The sequence below is a fragment of the Sceloporus undulatus genome, chromosome 1, assembly GCF_019175285.1.
Source record: "Sceloporus undulatus isolate JIND9_A2432 ecotype Alabama chromosome 1, SceUnd_v1.1, whole genome shotgun sequence".
Taxonomy (NCBI): domain Eukaryota; kingdom Metazoa; phylum Chordata; class Lepidosauria; order Squamata; family Phrynosomatidae; genus Sceloporus; species Sceloporus undulatus.
In genome coordinates this window covers 380,160,770-380,184,191 of record NC_056522.1, presented here as the reverse complement: position 1 = coordinate 380,184,191, position 23,422 = coordinate 380,160,770, and the positions used below count along the sequence as shown (strand labels likewise).

Here is a 23,422-nt window from a genome sequence, read left to right as displayed (position 1 = left end):
CCATTGTGCATCGATAATAATAATAATAATAATAATAATAATAATAATAATAATAATAAATCTTGTGGTGCATTATACTCATTCCACAAGGGTCACTTTGCCAGCTCTACTATGTAGTAAAATAACAGCAGCCCACTACTGGATATAGACGTTACACAGCTGCCCAATTCTACTTACTAAGGATGTCAGTCCATTTACAAAGATGGAATTTCCTCAGTGCTATAGAAATAAACTATAATAACAATAACAATAACAATAACAATAATAAGATTCTGGCTACTAGACTCAATTTTCCTTCTGCGTTAAGAGAACAAACCTGCCGCTCCTCTCTTTAAGAGCCTTGGAGGTTTTCTTGGCAAGATTTGTTCAGAGGAGGTTTGCCAATGCCTTCCCCTGAGGATGAGAGAGTGTGACTCACCCAAGGTCACCCAGTGGGTTTAATGGCCAAACTGGGAATCGAACCCTGGTCTCCAGAATCCTAGTCCAACCCTCAAACTAATATACCACAGTGGCTCTCTTTGTTCTCCATAGCTTTTAATAATACTTGTTGCTCTTCTCTGAACCCCCTCCACCTTGTCTATACCATTCCTAAAATGAGATGACCAGAACTTAATGCAGTACTCCAAGCGGAAAGCACTTCCAACTGAATGTTCTACCTGTTTAGTGAAGAATGTTGCTGTTGTGTGTCTTCAAGTCGCTTCCAATTATGGCATCCCTAGGGCAAAACTAGCATAGCGTTTTCAGGGGCTGAGAGAGTGTGATTCACTTAAGGTCACCCGATTCATGGCTGAGCAGAGAATTGAACACTGATCTCTCAAATTCTACTGTTTCATAAATACACCATGGTGGTTGTCAATGCAAAATATCATGGGACTATTACTTCCCTCATCTTGAAAATGATGTTTCTATTAATGCAAGCAAAAATGCATTTGCCTTCTTGAGGCAGCATCACACTCCTGGCTCATATTCAACAATTATCCTAAGGCAGCCACTTTCACTAACAAGAGGAGCCATAGAATTTTAGAGTCATAGAAGCCTAGAGTTGGAAGAGTCCAGTTCAACCTCCTGCCATTCAGAACGACACAATGAAAGCAGCTCTGACCATCCAGCCTCCAAAGAAGAAGACTCCACCACCCTCCAAGGAAGGAGTGTGTTCCGCTGCCCAACAGCTCTTACTGTTTTCTTACTGTCAGGACATTCTTCTGGATGTTGAGCCAGAACCTCTTCTCCTGTAGTTGGAATCCATTGTTCCGGGTCCTGTTCTCTGGAGCAGCAGGAAACAAGCTTGCTCCATCCTCAATATGACATCCCTTCAAATAGTTAAACAGGGCTATCATATCACTTCTTAACCTTCTTTTCTCCAGACTAAACAGACCCAGCTGCCTAAGTCTCTCCTCAGAGGGCTTGACAGTTTCCAGACCCTTCACCATTCAGATCTTCCTCTCTGGACACGCTCAAGGTTGACCACATCCTTCTTGAATTGTGGTGCTCAGAACTGGATGCAGTATTAATCCAGGTGAGGTCTAACCCAAGCAGAATAGAGTGGGACTATTATTTCCCTCGGTTTCGACACTGTACATCTATTGATGCAGCCTAGAATTGCATTGGCCTTTTTAGCTGCTGCATCACACTCTTGACTCATGGGGAGTTTAGAACTGGGCAGCAGCATCACAAAGCTCCTTGTGAATGATAAAGCAGGACTGTCTTGAATTCTGGCTTAGTGTTACCTGTGAACTTTGACATTGATATCTTTGTCACTAATATTTTGGACTTCTTGCCTTCCTTCCCGGCTCAGTGTTTGCATTGTTCCACATGTAGTTAATTATACCTGACTCTTTGCTTAGCACTGCAGACTGAGTTAACAAGGTTTGTGTGCTGCTATTCTTCAAACGTCATTAGGGAGGCTGTATTTTATAGATTTCATTTTTATTACATACATCGCTAATGAAGGCATAATGCGATTATGATGGACCAAGTCCAAGGGAAATTTTTGTCAATTGGGTTTGGCATGAAATAATAAATTGCCTCTGGGTTGAGTGGTAGGGCTGGGAATAAAAAGGAGAGACCTTTTTAGGCATCAAAATAAGGGCTGATTATAAGTAGAACAAGGAAACAAGATTTAACGGGAGCAAATCAGTTTCTGGTAGAAACTAATACAGTAGTGATGTACAAGCTGGGACTAAAAAATGGGAATATAGGCTTAGTGTTTTCACACTGAAGTTTGCAGAGGAAATTTGTTAAACAAATTACCTATTTCCTTTTCTGTTGTAGTTCTTGTAAATGTTGAGTGTGTCTGTGAGAGAAAAATGCAAGTGAGCAAAATCCTTACGACAAAATTTAAATGTATTGCTATGTGGGAGAGATGTTATGTGGATTCACCCCTGAAAAACATCACTGGCATTTCTTGCAGCATTCACAATGTTGTAGGCTAGCATGGTGTAGTTGGGGCTACGACTCTGGAGACGTGGGTTCAATTTCCAGCTTGGCCATGAAACCCACTGGGTGATCATGAGCAGGTTACATATTCTCAGCCTCAAGAGAAGGCAATGGCAAACTTCCTGTGAAGAAACGTGCCAAGGAAAAGCCCCATGATAGGTTCACTTTGGGGTCATCATAAGTCAGAACAGACTTGAAGGCACACAACAACAACAACAAAACAACAAGCTAGAATTACAACCCTGTATGCTTTACTATTCACATCTGTAATTATGGCACCATGGCCATGATCTTAAAAGCCAGGTAGCTCTTCCAGTTAAAAGGACCTGGTAGCATTAGTGAGCAAGGTGCTAAAAGATGACACAGAATAAATGTCAGCAGGAAGAAATGTAATACACCGCACTTAGGCAGATAAAATGAAATGCATAGATATAGGATGGGGGACATCTGACTTAACAAGAGTCCATGCGAGTGGGATCTAGGAGTCCTGGTAGACCACAACAGTGTGATGCGGCAGCTAAAAAGGCCAATACACTTCTAGACTGCATCAACAGAAGTATAGGGTCTAGAACAAGGGAAATAATAGTACCAATCTGTTCTGTTTTGGTCAGGCATCACCTGAAATAATACTGTGTCCAGTTGTGGGCACCACAATTCAAGAAGGATGTTGAGAAGCTGGAGCATGTCCAGAGTAGGGCCACCAAAATGGTGAAGGGTCTGGAAACCATAAAGTCATATGAAGAAAAACTTAGGAAGTTGGGTATGTTTAGCCTGGAGAAGAGAAGGTTAAGAGGTGATATGATAGCCCTGTTTCAGGATTTGAAGGGATGTCATGAGGAGGATGGAGCAACCTTGTTTTCTGCTGCACCAAATACTGTTGCTGACTGTATGCATGTATGTACATATATGTACCTATATGTACACACACACACACACACACACACACAGTTCACCATCCCCATACGCAGGGGATCTGTTCCAGACCCCCCTGCATATGGGGAAAAGAGCGTATGCTCAAGCCCCATAGAAAATAATGGGGCACGTGCTTGCAGCAGTGCACAGGACGCATGGTGCAAATATGTGCCCCATTATTTCTGCTGGGGTTTGCCTTCCACATGAGCTCAAAGCTGCAGAAGGCAAGCCCACCTATAAGGAGGGCCGACTGTACATATAAACACTGGTAGACTGTGCCAAAAGGATCTGTGAACCCCACTTCATGGAAGATGAATTGCAGCACCTGGACTGGGCTTTACAGGCGAATGGTTATTCCAGCTCAGACATCAGAAGGGCTGCCAGACCCAGAAAAATCCAGAGGAGTGAAGTCAAACAGCCACCCAAATGAAAGGTATTTTTACCATACATCAAAGGAGTTACAGACACAGTAGGGAAACTGGTGAGAAAACAAAACCTCCAAATGATCTATAAACTGACCAAGAAAATCCAGCAAATGCTGCACTCAGCGAAAGATAGGAAAGACCCTTTCATGACCATAGGTCTTGACCACATACCATGCCACTGCAGACAAGTCTACATAGGGACTATCAAACTCAGTGTCCAAACACGAATCAAGGAACATGAGAGACACTACAGACTGAGTCAGCCAGAAAAATCAGCAGTAGCAGAACATGTTATAAAAATATAAACCATCCTGGGCATAAAATGCCGTTTGAAAACATTGAAATTCTGGACCGTGCCAACAACTATCAGGTCAGGATGCACAGGGAAGCCATTGACATCCACAAAAACCCAGACAACTACCAATCTTGGAAAAAACCAAAATCAAGACCCAGCCCATACAAAAGAAAACCACCCGGGGTCAGGTTTTTTTTCCAGCAGACAAGGGATCACGAATTAAACAGACCCCCCTGAGGCCTTGCCATCAACAACAGAACAATACACAACCCCCCCTCAAAAAAACTCACAAAAAATCCTATGTTAAGATTTTTTTTGTGAAGTCCAAGGCTTTCACAGCCAGCATCTATAGTCTGGGGTATGTGGGTGGCTATGTTCTGGAATCATTTATTCCTGACATTTCACCTGCATCTGTGGCTGGCATCTTCAAAATACCCTGTACATCATCATCATCATCATCATCATCATCATCATCATCATTCATTATTATTATTTTGTTTTATTATTTGCAAGAAGGAGAGAAATGTGTATTTGCTTGCAACTTCTGACCTCCCCCTCCCCAAGAGAAAACAGTGTTTTTTTCTGTTTGCGACTTGGAAGACGTGTGAATATTCTTTGTTCGCCTTTGTTCAGGGCAAGCCAAAAGCCTTGCAAGAAACCTCTTGCAAGCTTCAGCATTTTTCCTCCCCAAGGCCTCTCCAGCTAGTCCTGGATTTCACTCTCCCCGAATGCTGAGGAGGAGACTCTCCTTTCTTGACTCTCGATGGGTAATAGCTGCTAATCACTTGTACTCAGTAATCACAACTGGAGGCTAGATCTGCACAAAGCAGCGGGAGAATAAAATTATTAGTCACCTAATCCAGACGTCTCGGGTCGGGTGGTGGGGGGGGGGAGAAGACTGTCCTTTTTGGGTGAACAGAGAGATTCCAGGGGAAATGTGGTTTCGCAGATGTGAGCACATTACTGGGGAGTAGGAGATAAGAGAAATATGATCTATGCATTTTTACTTGCGACTAAGTTTTTGTGTTTATGTGAATATGTATGTATATATGCATGGCATAGTGGTTTGAGTGTTGGGCTACGACTCTAGAGACTAGCATTCAAATCCCATCTTGGCCACGGAAACCCACTGGGTGACCTTGGGCAAGTCACACTCTCTCAGCCTCAGAGGATGGCAATGGCAAACTCCCTCTGAAGAAACTTGGCTAGAAAACCCTACAATAGGTCTGACTTATGGTTGCCATAAGTCTGAAATGACTCAAAGGCACACAACAATAAGTGGATGGATAGACAGACAGACAGACAGACAGTATATTTTGGCCCAGTACATACTGGCTCCGAAGGACACCCTCGTCACGTGTGAGGGGCTCCCCACCCAGACGCCCCTTGCCCTTTGCACGTGACGAGGGCATCCTCACTGTGCCGTGTTGAATCAACGGCACGTGTAGCGATTACGTCACTGCTGCACAGCATCCAAATGGAGCTGCACAGCAGCAATGTGCTCATGCCACCACAAGCTATTTACGGCGGCACAAAAAGCGGTCCTTTTTTTCATGTAGCAGCGCCACACAATTTGGTTGTTGCAGCGCTGCTACGTAGCAACGAGAGGCGGCTCCTGGCCGCCTCTTCCTGGCGCTCTGTACCGCACCATGATGTATATATTTAATCCTCTGTTCCTAGTGTACTATAATAATGAGAGGAAGAAGAGGAGGAGAAGTAGTGATCTTTCAGCCACTTCCAGGCTTCCTTCTCTTTCCCCTCAATTTTTACCTTTTTGTTGGTACATTTGGCCCCTGCAAGGTCCCAAAGCAAAACAAACTTCCCTCTCCCAATCCACCGAAGCTGCTCCCATTTGCTCAGTGCAGCAGTTTGGCTGTTGCTTCTTATATATTTTTAAATTAATAGAACCCCGCAAGGCCACTGAACCTAATCATACAGCCGGCAGCGGATATAAGTAGCTTCTCCTCCCCAGCGCAGTTTCCCTTCTCCAGGTGTCCTAAATGGCTTCCGGTCATTGGCCTGTGCTGTAATATTGCACACTTTGGCAAATTACTTGCTTTTTTATTTTGGAGCACTCTGGGGTGTGAAGCTGGGCATTAGGTTTCCATCCATTAAGTGGTCCATTAGTTACGGTGCAAACAGACCCTTCCCTCTCCAAAAAAATACATGCAGGTATTAGCACAGTCTTGGAGCCTCGACTTAACATACTGTATATACTTGACTATAAGTCAACCTTATGTATAAGTCAAGGGCAAGTTTTGGGGCCCAAATTATGGATTTTGCTATGACCCATGGATAGGTCGAAGGTAAAATTTAGGGGCATATAGCAAAGGATCTAAAAGATGAAGCAAAGCAATATAATGTCAAAGAGCTTACACAATTCCAGCAGACATAACTCTTTGTGCTTACTCTTAAGAAAGGATTGATGAAAGGTGCTTCACATATTATACTCTTGCTTTTCACCAGGGGATGGTTCCATCTTTTAAATAAGAGTTAAGATACAGTACTTACACTGACCCAAGGATGAGTTGACTCAGGTGTTTTGTTTTGTTTTTGGTCAATTTTTTGACCTAAATTTCTAGATTTATACGTGCGTATAATATATACAGTAGTTGCCAGAGACCATGGCAGAGCCCTGGAAGAGGAGGCTTGGGCCAAGACCCTACACCATGTTTGCTTAGTGTGAACCTACACTCAAGTAGGTAAGCCTTGGTTGCTCTATGCCATCATTTTGCTGAATGTCAACATTGTGGAATAAAAGATCCAGACTCCCAGATTTCCTGGAACATCTAAGACTCCGAACTCCATCCAGATTATGAGAAGAATCCTGGAACACTGCATCCCATTTTGGGCATCACAGTTCAAAAAGGATGCTGAGAAGCTGGAGGGTGTCCAGAGGAGGGTGACCAAAATGGGGAAAGTTCTGGAAGCCTTGCCTTAGGAGGAGAGACTTAGGGAACTGGGCATGTTTAGCCTGATGAAAAGAAGGTTAAGAGGGCACATGATAGTCATGCTTAAATATTTGAAGGGATGCCTTATTGAAGAGGGAAGAAGCTTGTTTTCCATGGCTCCAGAGACTAGGACAAGGAACAATGGATTCAAACTGTAGGAAAAGAGGTTCTACCCAAAGGTCAAGAGGAACTTACTGACGGTCAGGGCTATTCAACAGTGGAAGAATACAATGGGACACGCTGCCTGGGAATGTGGTGGAGTCTCCTTCTTTGGAGGTCTTTAAGCAGAGGCTGGAGGGACATCTGTTGGGGGTGCTTTGATTCTGTGCTCCTACATGGCAGAGTGTTTGATGGGACGGCCCTTGGTGTCTCTTCCAACTTTGTGATTCTATGATTCTACTTATGGCATCCCTTCAAATACTTAAACCGGGCTGTCATATCACCTCTTAACCTTCTCTTCTCGAGTCTAAACATACCAAATACTGCTCCTCGGAGGGCTTTATGGTTTTCAGACCTTTCACCATTTTGGTCACTCTCTTCTGGACATGCTCTAACTCCTCATATCCTTCTTGAATTCTGAACCATTCCTTCTGGGAGTGGTTGAGGGGGCTGGGTATGTTTCGCTTGGGGAAGGGAGGGTTAAGGGGTGATAGCCATGTTTAAATATTTACATGAGGAAATTAGTTTCCTTTTAACCCTGGCTGACTATGACCTAGGCCAGGGGTAGGCAACCTTTTTGAGCCAGGGGCCGGGTTGCTGTCCCTCAGACAACTGGGGGAGCTGAACTCAAAATGGCGCCCGGAGCGGCGCGGAAACTGCGGCAGGGGCAGCAATCGGTGGCAGGACCAGGCTGGGGCCAGTCCCAAGGCCTTGCCGGGCTGGATCCGGCCCGCGGGCTGTAGGCTGCCGACCCCTGACATAGGCTGTTTGTAGCTACAGTGGGCTCTTGCCATCCATGGGCTTGCCATACATAGATCTGAGCATCTGCGGTAGGCAAGCCCATTGTTTTCAATGGTGGTGCATGCATGAGGCCTTGCTAGCAGCTGCACACACATTGCACAGTCTTTGAGGACAGTGGGACTTGAGGTCCTGTGTTTTTTCTTCTCTGTGTTGGGGTCCAGAAGGGATTCCCTGCAAATACCAAGGGCTGACTGTACTTTATAATAATAATAATAATAATAATAATAATAATAATAATAATAATAATTTTATTTCTATACCACCCTTCTTACAATCAGGTAACTTTGAGTAGCACCGTCATGTATTTTTAAAGCTTTTCTTTTAAGAGCTCTACTTTCCCACAGCTCTTGTCTTCTTTGGTGTGTACATGTGTGCGTGTGTGTGTGTGTTTGTGTGTGTGCACATGCATATAGGATTTGTATCTCCCAGGAGCGTGAGCAAATAGAAAGCCTCTGCGGAGTCAGAGGTGGAAAAAGTACCAATTAAAACCCCTAGTAACTTCCAACTGAGTGCATGTCCACAAATGGTCAAAATATTGTCAAAAATTCATATGACTATCCAAAAATTTTTTGAAAGTTTACTTCCCAATCTCCCCAAATTTTCATCTTTTAAATATGACTTCAATACTAAACAGGGAAGAAGAATCTAAATATTGGAGAATACCTCTATATCTAATAAAGGTGGACAGATTAAAAATTGCCAAAAAATGGAAGACAAAGGATTGTCCACATTTGGAAGAATGGCTACAAAAGACTCATGAGACGAGGGAAATGGCCAAATGAACAAATGTATTCAAGGATTAATCAATACAAAAAGTTGAAGAAGAATGGCAACCAATTGTGGAATATTGGGCTGATACATGGGGAGTAAACAAAAATTTGGTATAAAAATAGAAATTTAGAAAAAGTTATATTTAAAAGTCAAGATATATTTAAGACACACAAAACTACCGTATAAAAGGGAAAAGCAACATAAACGAGATGAGGCAAAAAGTTGATAATAACAAGGAACGTCATAAAAGAACTATGTTTTGTATATAGGTTATTTCATTTGTAAAAATATTATAGGATAACAAACAGAGATATGAGATATGGATCTAAAACAAACATGTTAACTGAGATGAAACAAGCAAGATTTGCAATGCTATATAAATGGAATAAGATCAGGAAGCCACAAAAATTATTTGGGCTGAACATAAAGAGAAAAAAACATGTATACAGTCGGCCCTTCTTACACATGGATTTTTTATGCATGGATCCAAGCATCCGTGGTTAGAAAATGTTCAAAAAAAGTATACATTTCAAATATCAAACCTTGATTTTCCATTTTTATAAGGGACACCATTTTGCTATGTCATTATAGTTAATGGGACTTGAGCATCCATGGATTTTGTTATCCATGGGAAATCTTGGAACCAAAGCCCAGCGTATGACAAGGGTCCACTGTATTTGCTTTGATAATGTCAATAAATAATAATGAAATCAATGGGTGGTGGCAGCTAGATGATCTTCAGGGGTCCCATCTCATAATGGGAGGAGGACTGAGGACCGAAGAGGAGTGATCTTGGTTTACCTTGGTTTCTCTGCTTAGTTCATTTGTATTCCACCTCTATGGGAACCCAAGGTGTCTCACAATTTGAGTTACAACAAAATACAGTTCAAATCTACACATGAAGTAAAAGTTGAAAAGCAACAATGATCTGCTGGGAGAGCCTGAATAGTGTATTCCTACATGACAAGGATTTCTTCCAGCTCTACCATTCTATGATATCAAAACATTAAAGCAGTTTTTAAAAGGCTGATGAAATAGAATAATAATATTTTAAAAACCCCATTAACAGTGCTTCTGCAACAGACAGTTAACACTCAGCTGGAAAGTCTTTTTCTAGCTTCCCATGGGAGGGAATTGGCAAGGAAAGGGTCACTATAAGCCAGAATCAAATTGAAGGCAATAACAACAAGAAAAACGACAAGAAGTGTCAGAGATTTCATCTAAACCGTGACCCTGTCAAATCCCGGAGGATGCCAAGTTCAGAAAATCAAGCTCTGGTACTTAAAACTCAGAAAACCTTTATTAAGAAACCAGAGATCCAGACCAGTGACTTCCATTGTCAGAACTGACTTGACCAGTACATGTTACCATTGTCCAATTAATACAGTTTTACACTTCAGGCAGGCTTAATTTTTGTTATAATTAACAAACACATTTTTCCACACTTTTCCATACAGACACTTTTGTTTCGTCATTACAATGGAATCCTTTTCAGACGCAACCTGGACAGGCTTGGCTCTTGCTCGCTTCTCTTCCAGCCTCATCTCAGCACCTGCTATGAAACCACCATGATCTAGCAATACCAACTTTATAACCCATCATCTTTGATCCCCACTACTTTATTGCTAGGTAAGTTGCCAGTGATGAGAGCCAGTGTGGTGTGATGCTTGAAGCACTGGACTAGGACTCTGGAGACCAGGGTTCGATTCCCAGCTCAGCCACGAAACTTTGGGCAAGTCACATGCTCTCAGCCTCAGGGCTAAACAACAGCAAACCCCCTCTGAACAAATCTTGCCAAGAAAACCCCATGATAGGTTTGCCTTATGGTCGCCACAAGTAGGAAATGACTTGAAGGCACACAACAACAACAACAACACATTGCCTAGGAAAGCCAGAGTGGTGTAGTGGTTTAAGCCCTGGGCAAGGACTCTGGAGACCAGGGTTTGAATCCTTGCTCTGTCATGCAAACCCAATGGGTGACCTTGGACAAGTCACACTCTCTCAGCCTCAGGGGATGGCAACAGCAAACCCCCTCATAAGAAATCTTGCCAAGAAAACCCCAAGGTAGGTTTCTCTTAGAGTCACCATAAATCAGAAATGACTTGAAGCACACAACAACCACCACCACAAAGTTGCCTATGCAATTTCAGACATATCCTAGCATAGAGAGGAAGCAGATTTAACTTTCTGTCCCCTTCTGTGGTTCCAATCTGGACTGGATTCCTCATGATGACTTTTGACTATTGATCCTTTCATTGCAAATATCTGAAACTGTAGGCTCTCCTAGAAATGTTGCAAAATCTCCCCTCCAGATCCCATTGGATTTGGGCTGGTTGCCTCTCACACGAGAGGCAGGATGAGTCCAGATTTTGCTGTGAAAATTAAAGAAACTATCCAGTGGCACTGAAACTTATCACCAAAAGTAGGGAGTTAATCAGACAAGGGAAATTGGAAGTATAATCCAATGGCAATCCAAACGCAATCATGGGGTTTAACGTTACTGCGTGATAGACTCCTACATGCAAATTCGGGTAATAGGAAGTCAGTCCGAGCGCAATCATGGAGTTTCACGTTATTGCGCAAGAGCTGATCACACGCAAATTCGGGCAATGGCAAGCTATTTACGGGCAATGGGAAGTCAGTTCGAACGCAATTAGAATTCTTGTAAATTCGCTGATCTAGCGCATGCACGTGAATGCGTTCTGGCCCCACTTTCTTTTCATTTGAAATTAAGAGGAATTCCTCCCATGTGATAAACTCTTAAGTATGGCACTCTTGATGTCATTAAAACCCTGCAAAGATTCACTATTCCCATTCTCACGTTAAGCCCTCATGTCAGTGCCAGGCTGCATCCATGCTGTAGTGTAGAATTAATGCAGTTTGACACTGCTTTAAATGCCATGGCTCCATGCTATGCAATCATGGGATTTGTAGTTTGGTGGGAGCACCAGAGCTCTCTGACAGGGAAGACTAAATATCTCACAAAACTACAAATCCAACAATTCCACAGTATTGAGCCACAGAGGTTAAAGCAGTATCAAACTGCATTAATTCTGTAGTGTAGATGCAGTCCCAGACACATCGCATTGCTGAGCAGTTTTCATGCTGGTCACCCTCCTAAATTTGGCTGCCGTTTCCTGAATTTGGCATTTGTGAAGCACTTGCTGCTGATCCTGTTGCATGATTAATATCTCCCTGTACTGGAGGTTTTGATTGTATCCGACTCTGGCATCTGTTGTCTTATTATGATGGGTACTGTCTGTTTTGCAGGAGATTCGAAATGTTACAGTGTTAATGTAATTGAAATGAATGGAAATGAATGGTCTGTTGGAACTGCTGAATTATGTCTGGAAATGAATTGATCCTAGACTGCTTTACTGCAGCCGTCTCTTGATAACTTATTATTGTTGTGAGATGTTTGGAAGGAGGCACAACTCTGTGGGGAATGCATCCAAATGAGAAAAACCCTGGCCCCGCTGGCAGGCTTAAGATTTGTGGTGACACAATCAAAGCGTTAGTCTGCAAATCACCACCAGATTCCTAGTGGTTTAGTGGTGATCAAGGGACCAAACCTCCAGGGCCATAGAATATCATCCTTGCTTAATTGTTCCTCTGGCTTGCCCTGCATTTTGCTCCATTCCCAGACTTTAGTGTGGTACATGACATTTGAAAGCATCTCCAGATAACTTGTACCCTTTCTTTCCTCTGACACACCAATTGGTATTGTACCACTGATCTCAATAACAACAACATACACTGCAGAAAAAGCAGGAGAACTGCTAGAGTCACACACTCTTTTCTGCCATGGTTGTATCAATGATAGAAAGTGGACACACAGATTGTTAATGCAGGAGGATGGTTCACCTAACCATGTTAGAGATGTGGAAAACCTTGGTTGGACTTCTGTGGATCAGTTACAATGCATACATTGGTCTTACACCCACCATAGCCCAATTTTTGGTTGTTGTAGAGGTCTTGAGTCTGTTCTGACCATGCAACTACCAAAGTCCCACCCGAAAGCTCACCTTTTCAATGGAACCATAGACTCATATAGCTGGAAGAGAACACAAAGACCATGCCATCCATCCAGTCATGCAGGAAGACAAAACCCAAACCCTCCCTGTGACAGATGCCCATCCACCTCTGTTTGAAAACTTCCAATGAAGGAGACCCCACCCTCTGAGGCTGCATCTTCCATTGTTGAACATTTCTTACCATAAAAAAGTTCTTACTAAGGCTTAGGTGGAATTATAACTTGAATCCTTTACTCTATGCCCTATTTTTGGAGCTTCAGAAAACAAGCATGCTCCATCCTCAATATGATAGTTCTTCAAATATTTAAACTTGGTTATCATGTCCTCTCTTAACCTCCTCTTTTCCAGGCTAAACATATCCATCTCCCCCAGCCACTCCTCAGAGGTTTAGGGTGGTTTCCAGATCTTGCACCATTTTGGTCACCCTCCTCTGGATCAGCCTCTCCACATCTGCCTTGGCAGCCCTTCCCCCAAGATGTCTGTCTTGGTGGAGAGAAGGGAGATTTATACAGACTATTTTCCTGTAGGTGGACATGGTGCAAGGACATCATCTTCAGGGACCTCTTAAAGTCCGCTGGGAAGCCCCTGAAAATGCCTAAAGGGAAACAACTGGACACATGTTTGCTGCTCCGACACCTTCCACCAACATGGAAATTGATATCTTTGGCTGGGCAGGAGGTAACAGACAGAAAAGGTGGGCTTTGTTTGGTTGTACTGGGAGACATATTGTAGCAACATGCAGCATCCTAAAGTCACCAGACTTCTATTTTCACAGGGATGTATTCCTTTGTTTAGTTGATTAATTAGATTCCTCCCTTGCCTTTTTCTTCCCAAATGATGTGCCATGCCCCCCTGCCTCTTGAGAGTTCATCTTCAGAGGACAAAATAGGAATACCAAAGCCAGAACAAAAGCTACAGTGACTCCCAAACCCTGGCCTTTCAGGTGTTTGGGACTTCACTTACCAAAATACCAGATGATTGGCCAAGATGGCTGAGGCCTCTGGGAGGTGAAATCCAAAAACCTGGGGATCCAGACTTTGGGAAGCATTGAGAAGAAAGAGCTCCAGGTCCCCAGGACAGAGGCAGGCTTCTGCATTTATCACAAACCCAAACTCTCTCCCAGAGGTAAAATGAGAGGCTATTTAAGCACAGCTATAAATAACCCTCTTAAAATACAATCTGCAAGAAATGCATGGCTAAAGAGGGTGTGGCTGCAAACCAAGGGTCTTCCTCCATTCCAATTGCTGGAATTAAAATGCAATTTTGCAATTTTCCTAATACAAAAGCATAGAGGCTTCTCTTAAGAGATTCAGTGATCTGAGACTGACAAAAGGAGCTGTGACCTCACAAAGGATGGAGATTTATGCAATCTCTGAAGAAGTAGCCTTTGTGCATTGCTAATGGAATTCAAATTTTATCTCCTGGTCTCTGGGATGTTTTGTTCCCAGGGCCACATGACCAGAGGGAGGAGGGACCCACCTGCATAGAAATCCCTCCAAACCCACCAACAACTCCTTGAGAAAATGCAAAGCTGTGGCTAACACTGTCATTTTGTAATTTTTTCCCCTCCTGTATGTTTCTTAACACTTTTGCCTGATGATGAAGCCAGTGGCGCTTCAAAAGCTTGCATCATGTATTCTGTGCATTCTAGTTAGCCAATTAAAGGTATCACTGCTTTGTGCATTTTGGATATTATTGTACTTTGCTATGTGGCCAACATGGCTACCCATGAATATGTATCATTAACAATGACCATGATTATCATAGTGTACATGATACAGATGCACGTTCTGAGAAATTCCAGAAGAAGAACATTGCTGCCATGATCACAGGCTGTGGTTTTTTATTGAGACAGGGAACAGGGTCCTTTGGCGAAGATGGCCAGGTCATGCCCAAATGGCACATCACAGCAACCAGCTCACCTGTGGCCGAGGGTGGCCCGTCACCAAGCACGTTAGCTCCAGCGTTTCCCCTTCACGAATAGTGTACACTCGCTCAGAGTATCGCTCCTCCTCAATGTTGCAGGCCAGGCCTGAGTGGATAATCCTCACTGTGGGTGGGGCTGTAAAGGAAACCAGAAGGAAAATTCATCAGCAAAAGCCTGGTGCAAGAGAGAACTGGTACAAGGGTGTATCTAATCATTTGCATGAACATGAAGATGAACACTAATGCAAAAGAGCTGAACCTCATGGGCATGGGAGCCTGGGACATAGTTGTGAGGAAGATAGGCGGCCCCCTGCCAGTTGCACACATCAGGATCATCAGAGATAGCCCACGATCCCCAAGGAAAGGCAAGTGGAAAACAAGTCATTCCCCACCCAGAGATTGCCGGATTTCTCTACAGTACCATGAGGACTAGAAACCCACCACCGTTTTGTAATGACCCATGAACATACCACTTGAAGAGAGAGGTTCTAAAAATAAAAGAATGGACCCAAAACCTACATCAAGTAAATGGAGTGTCACTTTACACTCAACCAGTTACATCAGGGCTGTGCATTAGTGAACTGCAACATGGCACAAACAAGGTTGGAGGGGCCTTGTTGTTTTACACTGTTTTTATATTTTCTGTACACCGCTATGATCTCCAAGGAATAGTGGTATAAAAATTATATATATATATATATATATATAGTGAAACGTGCAACTGCAAAGCACAATGCATGGTCGCATGTGAAATGGCAAAAGAAATGCAATGGCACCGCAAGGGGTAACTCTGCCTCTGCAACACTGAGCTGAGTGCACCACAGAAAAACATTCAGCTATGTTTGTAGGGGAGCTTTAAGAGACTAGAAGTGGTACACCTTGTCCAAAAAGTACACAACTACAGTGAACTGTTCACTGGGGTTAGAGTGCAGGATGTTCATGAAGGTAGAACACTAATGCAAATAGTAATTAAAAAAAACTTTAAAAAAAAACTGAGAGAACATCATTTTAGGAGTCTCTTGTTCCTCCAGCACAACTCTATGGACAAGAATTGCACTGGAGAACTAAAAAATGCCTAGAGAAGAGTTATGTCTAGGAATCTCTTCCAATGGAAGTTGACCACAACAGTTGCTCTGAAGGACCTAGAGATTCCTAGAGAAAACATATTAATCAAATCTACAAATAATTGAATCTGCATAAATCAAAGACACAATTGTGCTGATTGTATATGCATTATTGTGTATGCATCAGGGAACTTATATGAGACATGCATAAGTCACTAACAGGATGCCAGCCAATAGTGTTGCTGGATGCAGCTCATCCGATCCACATCCCTGTTTCCAACCAAGAGCCAAATGTCCCTAGGAGGCTGTCCAGCAGGTCTCCATGGGGAGACATCTCCTGATGTCTCTCTACTACCTGGACACTGGATACATTCCAGGTCTCTCCAAGCCAAAAGCTCTCTGCCCATTGCAAAACCTCTGCCAGCTTAGATGACATGCATAAAGGCTGTCAGGGAGCAAGCCAATTAATCCTGGAGAGAGTGGGGTTTGACAGTTTGAAGCTCCAAGCAAGCCACCCACAATGGCAAGAGTCCAACAGCTATAAGAACAACAATGCAACCAACCAGGTTAGAGTTCATGGGAACATGGATGTAGTGGGTACAAAAATGACATCAAGATTCAGGGAAGCACATCTTCACTTATTTTGTTCTTAGAGTCATAGAATCACACAGTTGGAAGAGACTGCAAGGGCCATCCAGTCCAACCCCCTTCTGCCATGCAGGAAATCTCAATCAAAGTATCCCCGACAGACGGCCATCTATTCTTCTCAAAGGCAGAACAAAGAATTCCATAAACTGCCACTCCCATCATCCCCTATGGGAGAGAATGTAAGAGATTATGTGTATTTTTTAAAATGATTTTTCACACTTTGGGACTTTTGTGCAACACACACACACACACACAATATGTGTGTGTTGTGCAAAAAATAAAACAAAACAAACACACCCATTTGGGAAAAAATTGTTCCCAACTATGTTCTATAAAAAAGCCACTGTTTTCTGGACAAAGCCTTTCCCCCTCTTTCTACAAAAAAAGTTGAGGTGATTTTTTCCAGTTTTTAAATAAAACCCCCCTCCTGAAATGCAAGAAGTTGCAGTTGACCATCTACTGACCTGACAGTGCTGACATGTTTTAGGCAACCTTCACCTTGAGAGCAAGAACATACACAAGCATTCCTGCATGCTGTGATGGACTGAGCATTGGACTGAGACACTGGGAGACCAGGGTTCAAGTCTTGGCTCAGCCATGGAAACCCACTGGGTGATCTTGGGCAGGTCACACTCTCTCAGCCACAGAGGGCAGCAAAGTCAAGCCCCCTCTGAAAAAAACTTGCCAATAAAGCCCTATGATATGGTTGCTTTAGCAATAGCAATAGCATGCCCTCAAGCTGGGTACTCATTTTACCCAGCAGAAAAGAATAGAAGGCTGAGTCAACCTGTAGCCCTGCCTGGGATTGAACTCACAACCTTGTGGCTGCAGTACTGGCATTTAACTACAGTGGGCCCTTGGTATACGCAGGGGATCTGTTCTGGACCCCCCCCCTGCATATGCCAAAATCCGCGTATGCTCAAGTCCCTTTTGTCCCTCTCCTGCCCTCCTCCCCTCCGTCACCGCGGGAAAGGCCGGGTGCTGCTCATGGAAGCCAAGAGGCCTCCAGGCTGTCCCTGGCCCTTCTTCTGCAGGGGGGGGGGGGAGGAAGAGGATGAGGCCTGGCTTTGTCCTCCTTGCTCCTGCCGCTGGTCTTAAAAGGCCAGGGGCAGCTTGGGGGCCAAGAGGCCTCCAAGCTACTCCCAGCCCTTCTTCCGAGGCAGCGGTGGCGAGGAGGACGAGGGCAAGCTTCATCGTCCTTGCCGCCACCGCAGAAGAAGGGCCGGGGACAGCCTGGAGGCCTCTTGGCTTTCATGAGCAGTACCAGGCCTTTCCCACAGTGACGGAGGAGGCAGCGGTGAGGAGGAGCTGGCGGCGCGATGATGGAGCAGGTAAGCAGGAAGGGGAAGGGGGAGGGAGGGAGTGTAGGTAGATAGATAGGTAGGTAGATAGGTGGGAGGGAGGGAGAGAGGGAAGGAGGAGAGGGACTTTAGTCCCCAATGGCGGAGCGTGTACACGCGTGCCTCCATTGGGGACAATTTCCCCAGATTTGCCATGTGCGTATGCTCAAATCCATGCATGGCAAATCCGCGTATAAGGAGGGCCGACTGTATTGTGTCACCAGGTTTCCTTAGGGATGCCAGAAGTCGGAAACAACTTGAAGACACTCGACAACAAATTCCTTATACCTGTAGATTTGAATCCAGGACCAGCAGCATCAGCATTATCCTAGTTTAATGCATAGATGGGGACAGTGCAGTCCGTGAGCCACAGCTGGCCAGTGAATCCCACTTTTGCCATTCTTGCAGCCCCCCAATGCCTTGAACACCTCATTTTGTATTTTGGGGCTGATTTTCAGGCAATTTTCTATCCAATATGCACCACAGACACCTGGGTCTGGCTCCTTCACTGAACTGAATGGAGAAGCCTTTGCAAGGATGGGAAATTCTGTATGTTAACCTAGATCTCCTGTGACTACAAAGAATTAACGGATGAGGGCACATCTATCCCTGTTTTATTAATCTCCAAGAACCCCCTGAAGGAAACTTTCCATTTTTTAATTTTAACTCAACATATTTTGGTTTTAATTTAAGAAAAATAAACCCAACAACTTTTCATTATTATTCCTTTTTTATTGCATATACCGCCGGAAATGTATTATCTTGCTCATTACCCAAGCAAAGCACTTTAATGGGGACAATAAAATTAAGCAGTCGGCACAAAGGGACCAATCCTGGTTTCTCTTTATGCATCTAAGACTCAAAACCACTGTTCCTTAAGGGTCTGACCGCTGGATTACTCACTGGTAATGCAAAGACTATGGAGCAAGTCATTGTCGACTAAAGAGAAAGGAGGGAGAAAGGCAGAAGTAGGGAACGAGGATCATTTCTTTCCGTTTGTTAGCACAGCCTGCACACCCTGAGTTATTTTTGAGTACAAATATTTTCTTATATTCTATAAGGCTAGCAGTTAGAGAGGGGCCATAAGCATTAACCTGGAAAGGTCATGATGACCTTTAAGTGAGCTTCTGATGCCTGGCCACAGACCTGAGGACATGTGGAAAGGAGCCCTGTAACTTTGTGGCTGTGAATATTGCTGCTTCCCACCCCCTGCTGTGTGCATTTCCTCTGGAAGGTCACAAAGCTTTGTCAGCCTAAAACATTAAGACAATCTTTCTGCTAGCCCCCGTAACACTTTCCTAAGTGCCATCCTTTTCTAAGCCCCCTGAGGTTATCCTGATGTTATTTCTGTTTGATTCAATCAGTGTCACTGCCATCAACCAAAAACATTCCTTTTGTAACTCTGAAGTTAAAACCATCAACCGGGTGGGAATCCCACTGCTCCTGCGATTCTTGGAAAATCTGCCCAACTGTCTCAAGAGTCTACAAAAACGGTGTATTGGCATTGACACACACAGTTTGAACTCAGGCGTTAATAGCTATGTGGCCATGTTCTAGAAGAGTTTCTTCCTGACGTTTCACCAGCATCTGTGGCTGGCATCTGCAGAGAATGCTGGCAAAATGTCAGGAAGAAACTCTTCTAGAACATGGCCACAGAGCCCGAAAAAGCCACAAAAAACTATGGATGTCAGCCATGAAAGCCTTCGATTTCAGGCATGAATCCTGCTGTATTTCACACTGACCCCTCAAAATGGGCAGGCCACCCTCCCCTCATGTTTCAGGCAACCTGGTTGAGCCACTGTCACTCCCATCATCCCCTGATTGGAGCTCCGCATCTGTACTGGTAAAGTATTGTTTTACCATAACCTTGCTACAAGCCACTACCTTTAATTTCATTATTTCGTGTGTGTGTGTGTGTGTGTGTGTGTGTGAATGCTATTGTGTGAATGGTGATTTTCTTCTATGTTAATAAATAAATAAAATAAAATCTTTATTTATAGCCCACCTTTCCATAGATCAAGGCGGGTTACAATCATGGAATGCATTACAAACAGCAATAAAATACGTTAAAAAACTACAATCTACAACATCCAAGCTAGCACAAAAATACAACAGCAGTGAAGGGAGAGCAGAAGTTACAATTAGGGACACTAGGGAAAAGCTTGCTGGAACAAGAAGGTTTTTAACCCCTTCTTAAATAGGTCGAGGGAGGTGGCTGAGTGGAGCTCGCTGGGAAGCGAGTTCCAGAGCTGTGGGGCCGAGGTGGAAAAGGCCCTCTGTGATGTTGCTGAATAATTAGCATCTGGAACACACAATAATTGCTTCCCAGCCGATGTGAGTGTGTGGGGCGGATTATATGGAGAGAGGCGGTCCTCCAAGTACCCTGGGCCCAAGCCATTTAGGGCTTTATAGGTAATAACCAACACCTTGTATTGCGCTCGGAAGCGAATGGGCAGCCAATGTAGATCTTTAAGGACAGGTGGTATATGACTGGCCCTGGAGGATCCAGTGACCAGTCTTGCTGCCATGTTCTGAACCAATTGTAGCTTCTGAGTTTGGTACAAGGGTTGCCCCATGTAGAGCGCATTACAGAAGTCCAGCCGAGAGGTTACCAGAGCATGTACCACTGTTTCAAGGTCCCCCCGGCCCAGGTAAGGTCGCAGCTGGCGTATCAGCCGAAGCTGATAGCAGGTGCTCCTGACCGTCACATTCACCTGAGATGTAAGGTGGAGCTACGAATTCAGGAGCACCCTCAGACTGCGGACGGAGTCCTTCAAGGGGAGCGTGACCCCGTTCAGGACAGGTGGACAAATATCCTTCCCTGGGCCCGGGGAACCTATCACAAGTACTTCCGTTTTCTCTGGATTCAAACTGAGTCTGTTTTCTCTCATCCAGCCCATTACCGAGTCCAGACAGGCGTCTAGAGGAGAGATGCCATCCCTGGTCACTGCATCAGTCGGAGACACAGAGAAACATATTTGAGTGTCATCAGCGTACTGATAACACCGCGCCCCATGTCTCCGGATGATCTCTCCCAGCGGTTTCATATAAATGTTAAATAGCATGAGGGACAGAATGGCTCCTCGAGGGACGCCAGATGTAAGGGCCCTCTTATCGGAATGACAGTCCCCCAGCTGCACCATCTGGACTACCCGAGAGGTAGGAACGGAACCACTGGCGCGCAGTGCCCCCGATTCCCAACTCTCCCAGGCGTTCCAGAAGGATACCATGGTCAATGGTATCGAAAGCCGCTGTGATGTCTAAGAGCACTAACAGGGACACGCTACCCCTGTCCATGCCCAGACGGAGATCATCGACCAGGGCGACCATGGCAGTCTCAACTCCATAGCCTGCTCGGAACCCGGTTTGAAATGGGTCCAGAAAATCAGTTTCATCCAAGACCAATTGAAGCTGGATTGCAACTGCCCTCTTTGTACTTTGCACTCTTTGTACTTTGCACTCTGAAAGTTCTAGTTCTTGGACCTGTTATACATAGGCAAGATCCCAGCTATTGTTAACACATTCCTCTCACTGTTTCCAATTGAACTAAATTAATTTCCTCCTTGAATACATTTTGTTGGTGCCCTCCTGGGTTCCCCTGCAATTTGGGTAATAAATTAATAGTGGAACATACTTTCAATCGGGGCCAGAACTAAAATCCAAAACACAATGAAGAAACAATCGAGTTTGAGGCTGCTTTAATTGCCCTGGGTTCAGACTAGGGTTTTCTGGAAACTGTAGTTTCGTGAGACATTTAATCTTCTCTGTCAGAGAGCTCTAGTGCTACAATAAACTAGAATTACCTGGATTTCCTAGCATTAAAGTGGTCTCAAACTGTATTGTTTCTGCAGTGTGTTTTGGATCTAGGACTACCTATCCCCGCATTCTTGGCTTCTGCATTTGGAAAGTGAAAGGACAGGCTCCTTCCCAAAAGAAATTGTGGTTCATCAGTGATAGAAGGCTGCTTCTGACTTCTCCATCCGACAAAAGCTGTTCCTTTTGAAACAACATAAACAGAAACCCAGCATTTTGTACAATTTTATTGCTGGGGGGGGGGGGGTTCAAATGAATATTTTACAAAAATGTCCCAAAATGTTTAAAAAAAATTGATAGAAAAATACAGGAAACTCTCAAAACCATTTCCAGTGAATAGAAACTTTTTCAAATCGGTTCTTTTAGCATTCAAGAAGGAGTCAAATGAAGATCTGCATCCCTAATTTTGAGAAGGGATTTAAAGTCAGAAATAGAAAAGAAGGCAGCACTGCTGCCAACAGCTTTCTAAGAAGCCATAAAACACGAGTAAGATTTAAAAAAAATTAGCAAAATAGCTTTTCAAGCCGCTTTCTTTTCTATAAGATTTTTCAGCAGCAGAAGGGGTCAAAAACCTACTTTGCACAGTTTCATCCCTTCTGAAAGCTGATCCGAATCCCTGGCCGCTGCCCACAATGGCATGCACCAGACTTTCTGCCAAATTCACTTCCAAGAAGCTCTCATGGGAGCATCCACAATTTCTTCCTTGAACCTTAGGTCAGCCCCAAGTCCCTCAAAAAAGACATGTACCCAAAATCCACTCAGTATCTCCTGGGAGGAAGCAGGAAAGAGAGAACAGCAGGGGTTTCATTCAAAATAATTAGCAACCAGTTCTGCCTATGTATATTCCCCCCCCCCTCAACCAAAAATGTGTATGTGTTAACCCAACATTTTCATTTCTTGCATGATTGATCAGTGGATAAATGCACATGGATGCACATTTGCCTGCAGCAGAGGGGAGAAGAGGGATCAGGGCTGGGTACTCTCTAGATAAGGACAACTCTCCATCCCTCCCTTCCTCGCCCTCCTTTCTTCTGTCCTGCCTGACCTTCTTTCCCTGAGGAAGACTGTCTGTCTCCCTTTCTACGCTTCATTAGCTTTCTTTTGGCTGGCTGTTGCTGCCAGAGATAGGGTTGCCATTTGTCCCGGAAAACCTAGTAAATCCCAGATTGAAGGAACTAAATAATGTCCCGGCTGGCTGGGCCAACTTTGCTGCAGGCTGAACCAGGCCATTGTGTCCTGCAGGGTCTGGTTGCTACTGCACAGATGTAGCATTAGCACCTTATTCTTTCATTTCTTCTCCCCTTTCCCAAAAAGCCCAGAAGTCAGGAAAGGAAAGGAGGCAAGCAGAGATGGCCTTGCATTGTGTGGTGATTGTGTCAGCAACATGAGCCTAAGGTGGAACTTTGCTTCCAAATGGCCCCCAGAGAATAAAGGCTTTCCTCTCTAGGGCTGCTTGGAAGCCTCCCTTTCTTCACACCAGTTAGTGGGGAAGCAAAGTACACGCATCCCTTCACATTCGCAGGGGTTGGGGCACAGGACCCCCATAAATGTGGAACAACTGCAAATAACAAAAACACTGTGTTCTTACCTGAGAGAACATCTCTCAAGAAATCTCTAGTGCAATTCTGTGGTCAACATCTGCCAGATATCGACCATAGAATTGCACTGGAGGAGCTACAAATGCCCAGTGGAGTGTTCTCTCTACGAATCTCTAGGTCCTTGGGTGTGACTTTTGGTTAAAGTTGACCATAGAGATGCGCTGGGGGACCTAGATATTCCTAGAGAGAACATATTAATAAAATCAGTGAATAATCATAGGATCATAGGAAGGGCAGTATATAAATAAA

General features: G+C 44.2%; 1 protein-coding gene across 1 annotated transcript in view; it reads right to left on the bottom strand.

Annotated features, from left to right (window-relative positions):
* Window positions 1–23,422, bottom strand: part of MDGA2 (MAM domain containing glycosylphosphatidylinositol anchor 2) — a 548,385-nt gene that overhangs the window by 334,811 nt on the left and 190,152 nt on the right. Inside the window, exon 2 of the mRNA XM_042446600.1 lies at window positions 14,707–14,846. Coding sequence (XP_042302534.1) covers window positions 14,707–14,846 — 140 coding nt within the window. The remainder of the gene's footprint in view (window positions 1–14,706; window positions 14,847–23,422) is intronic.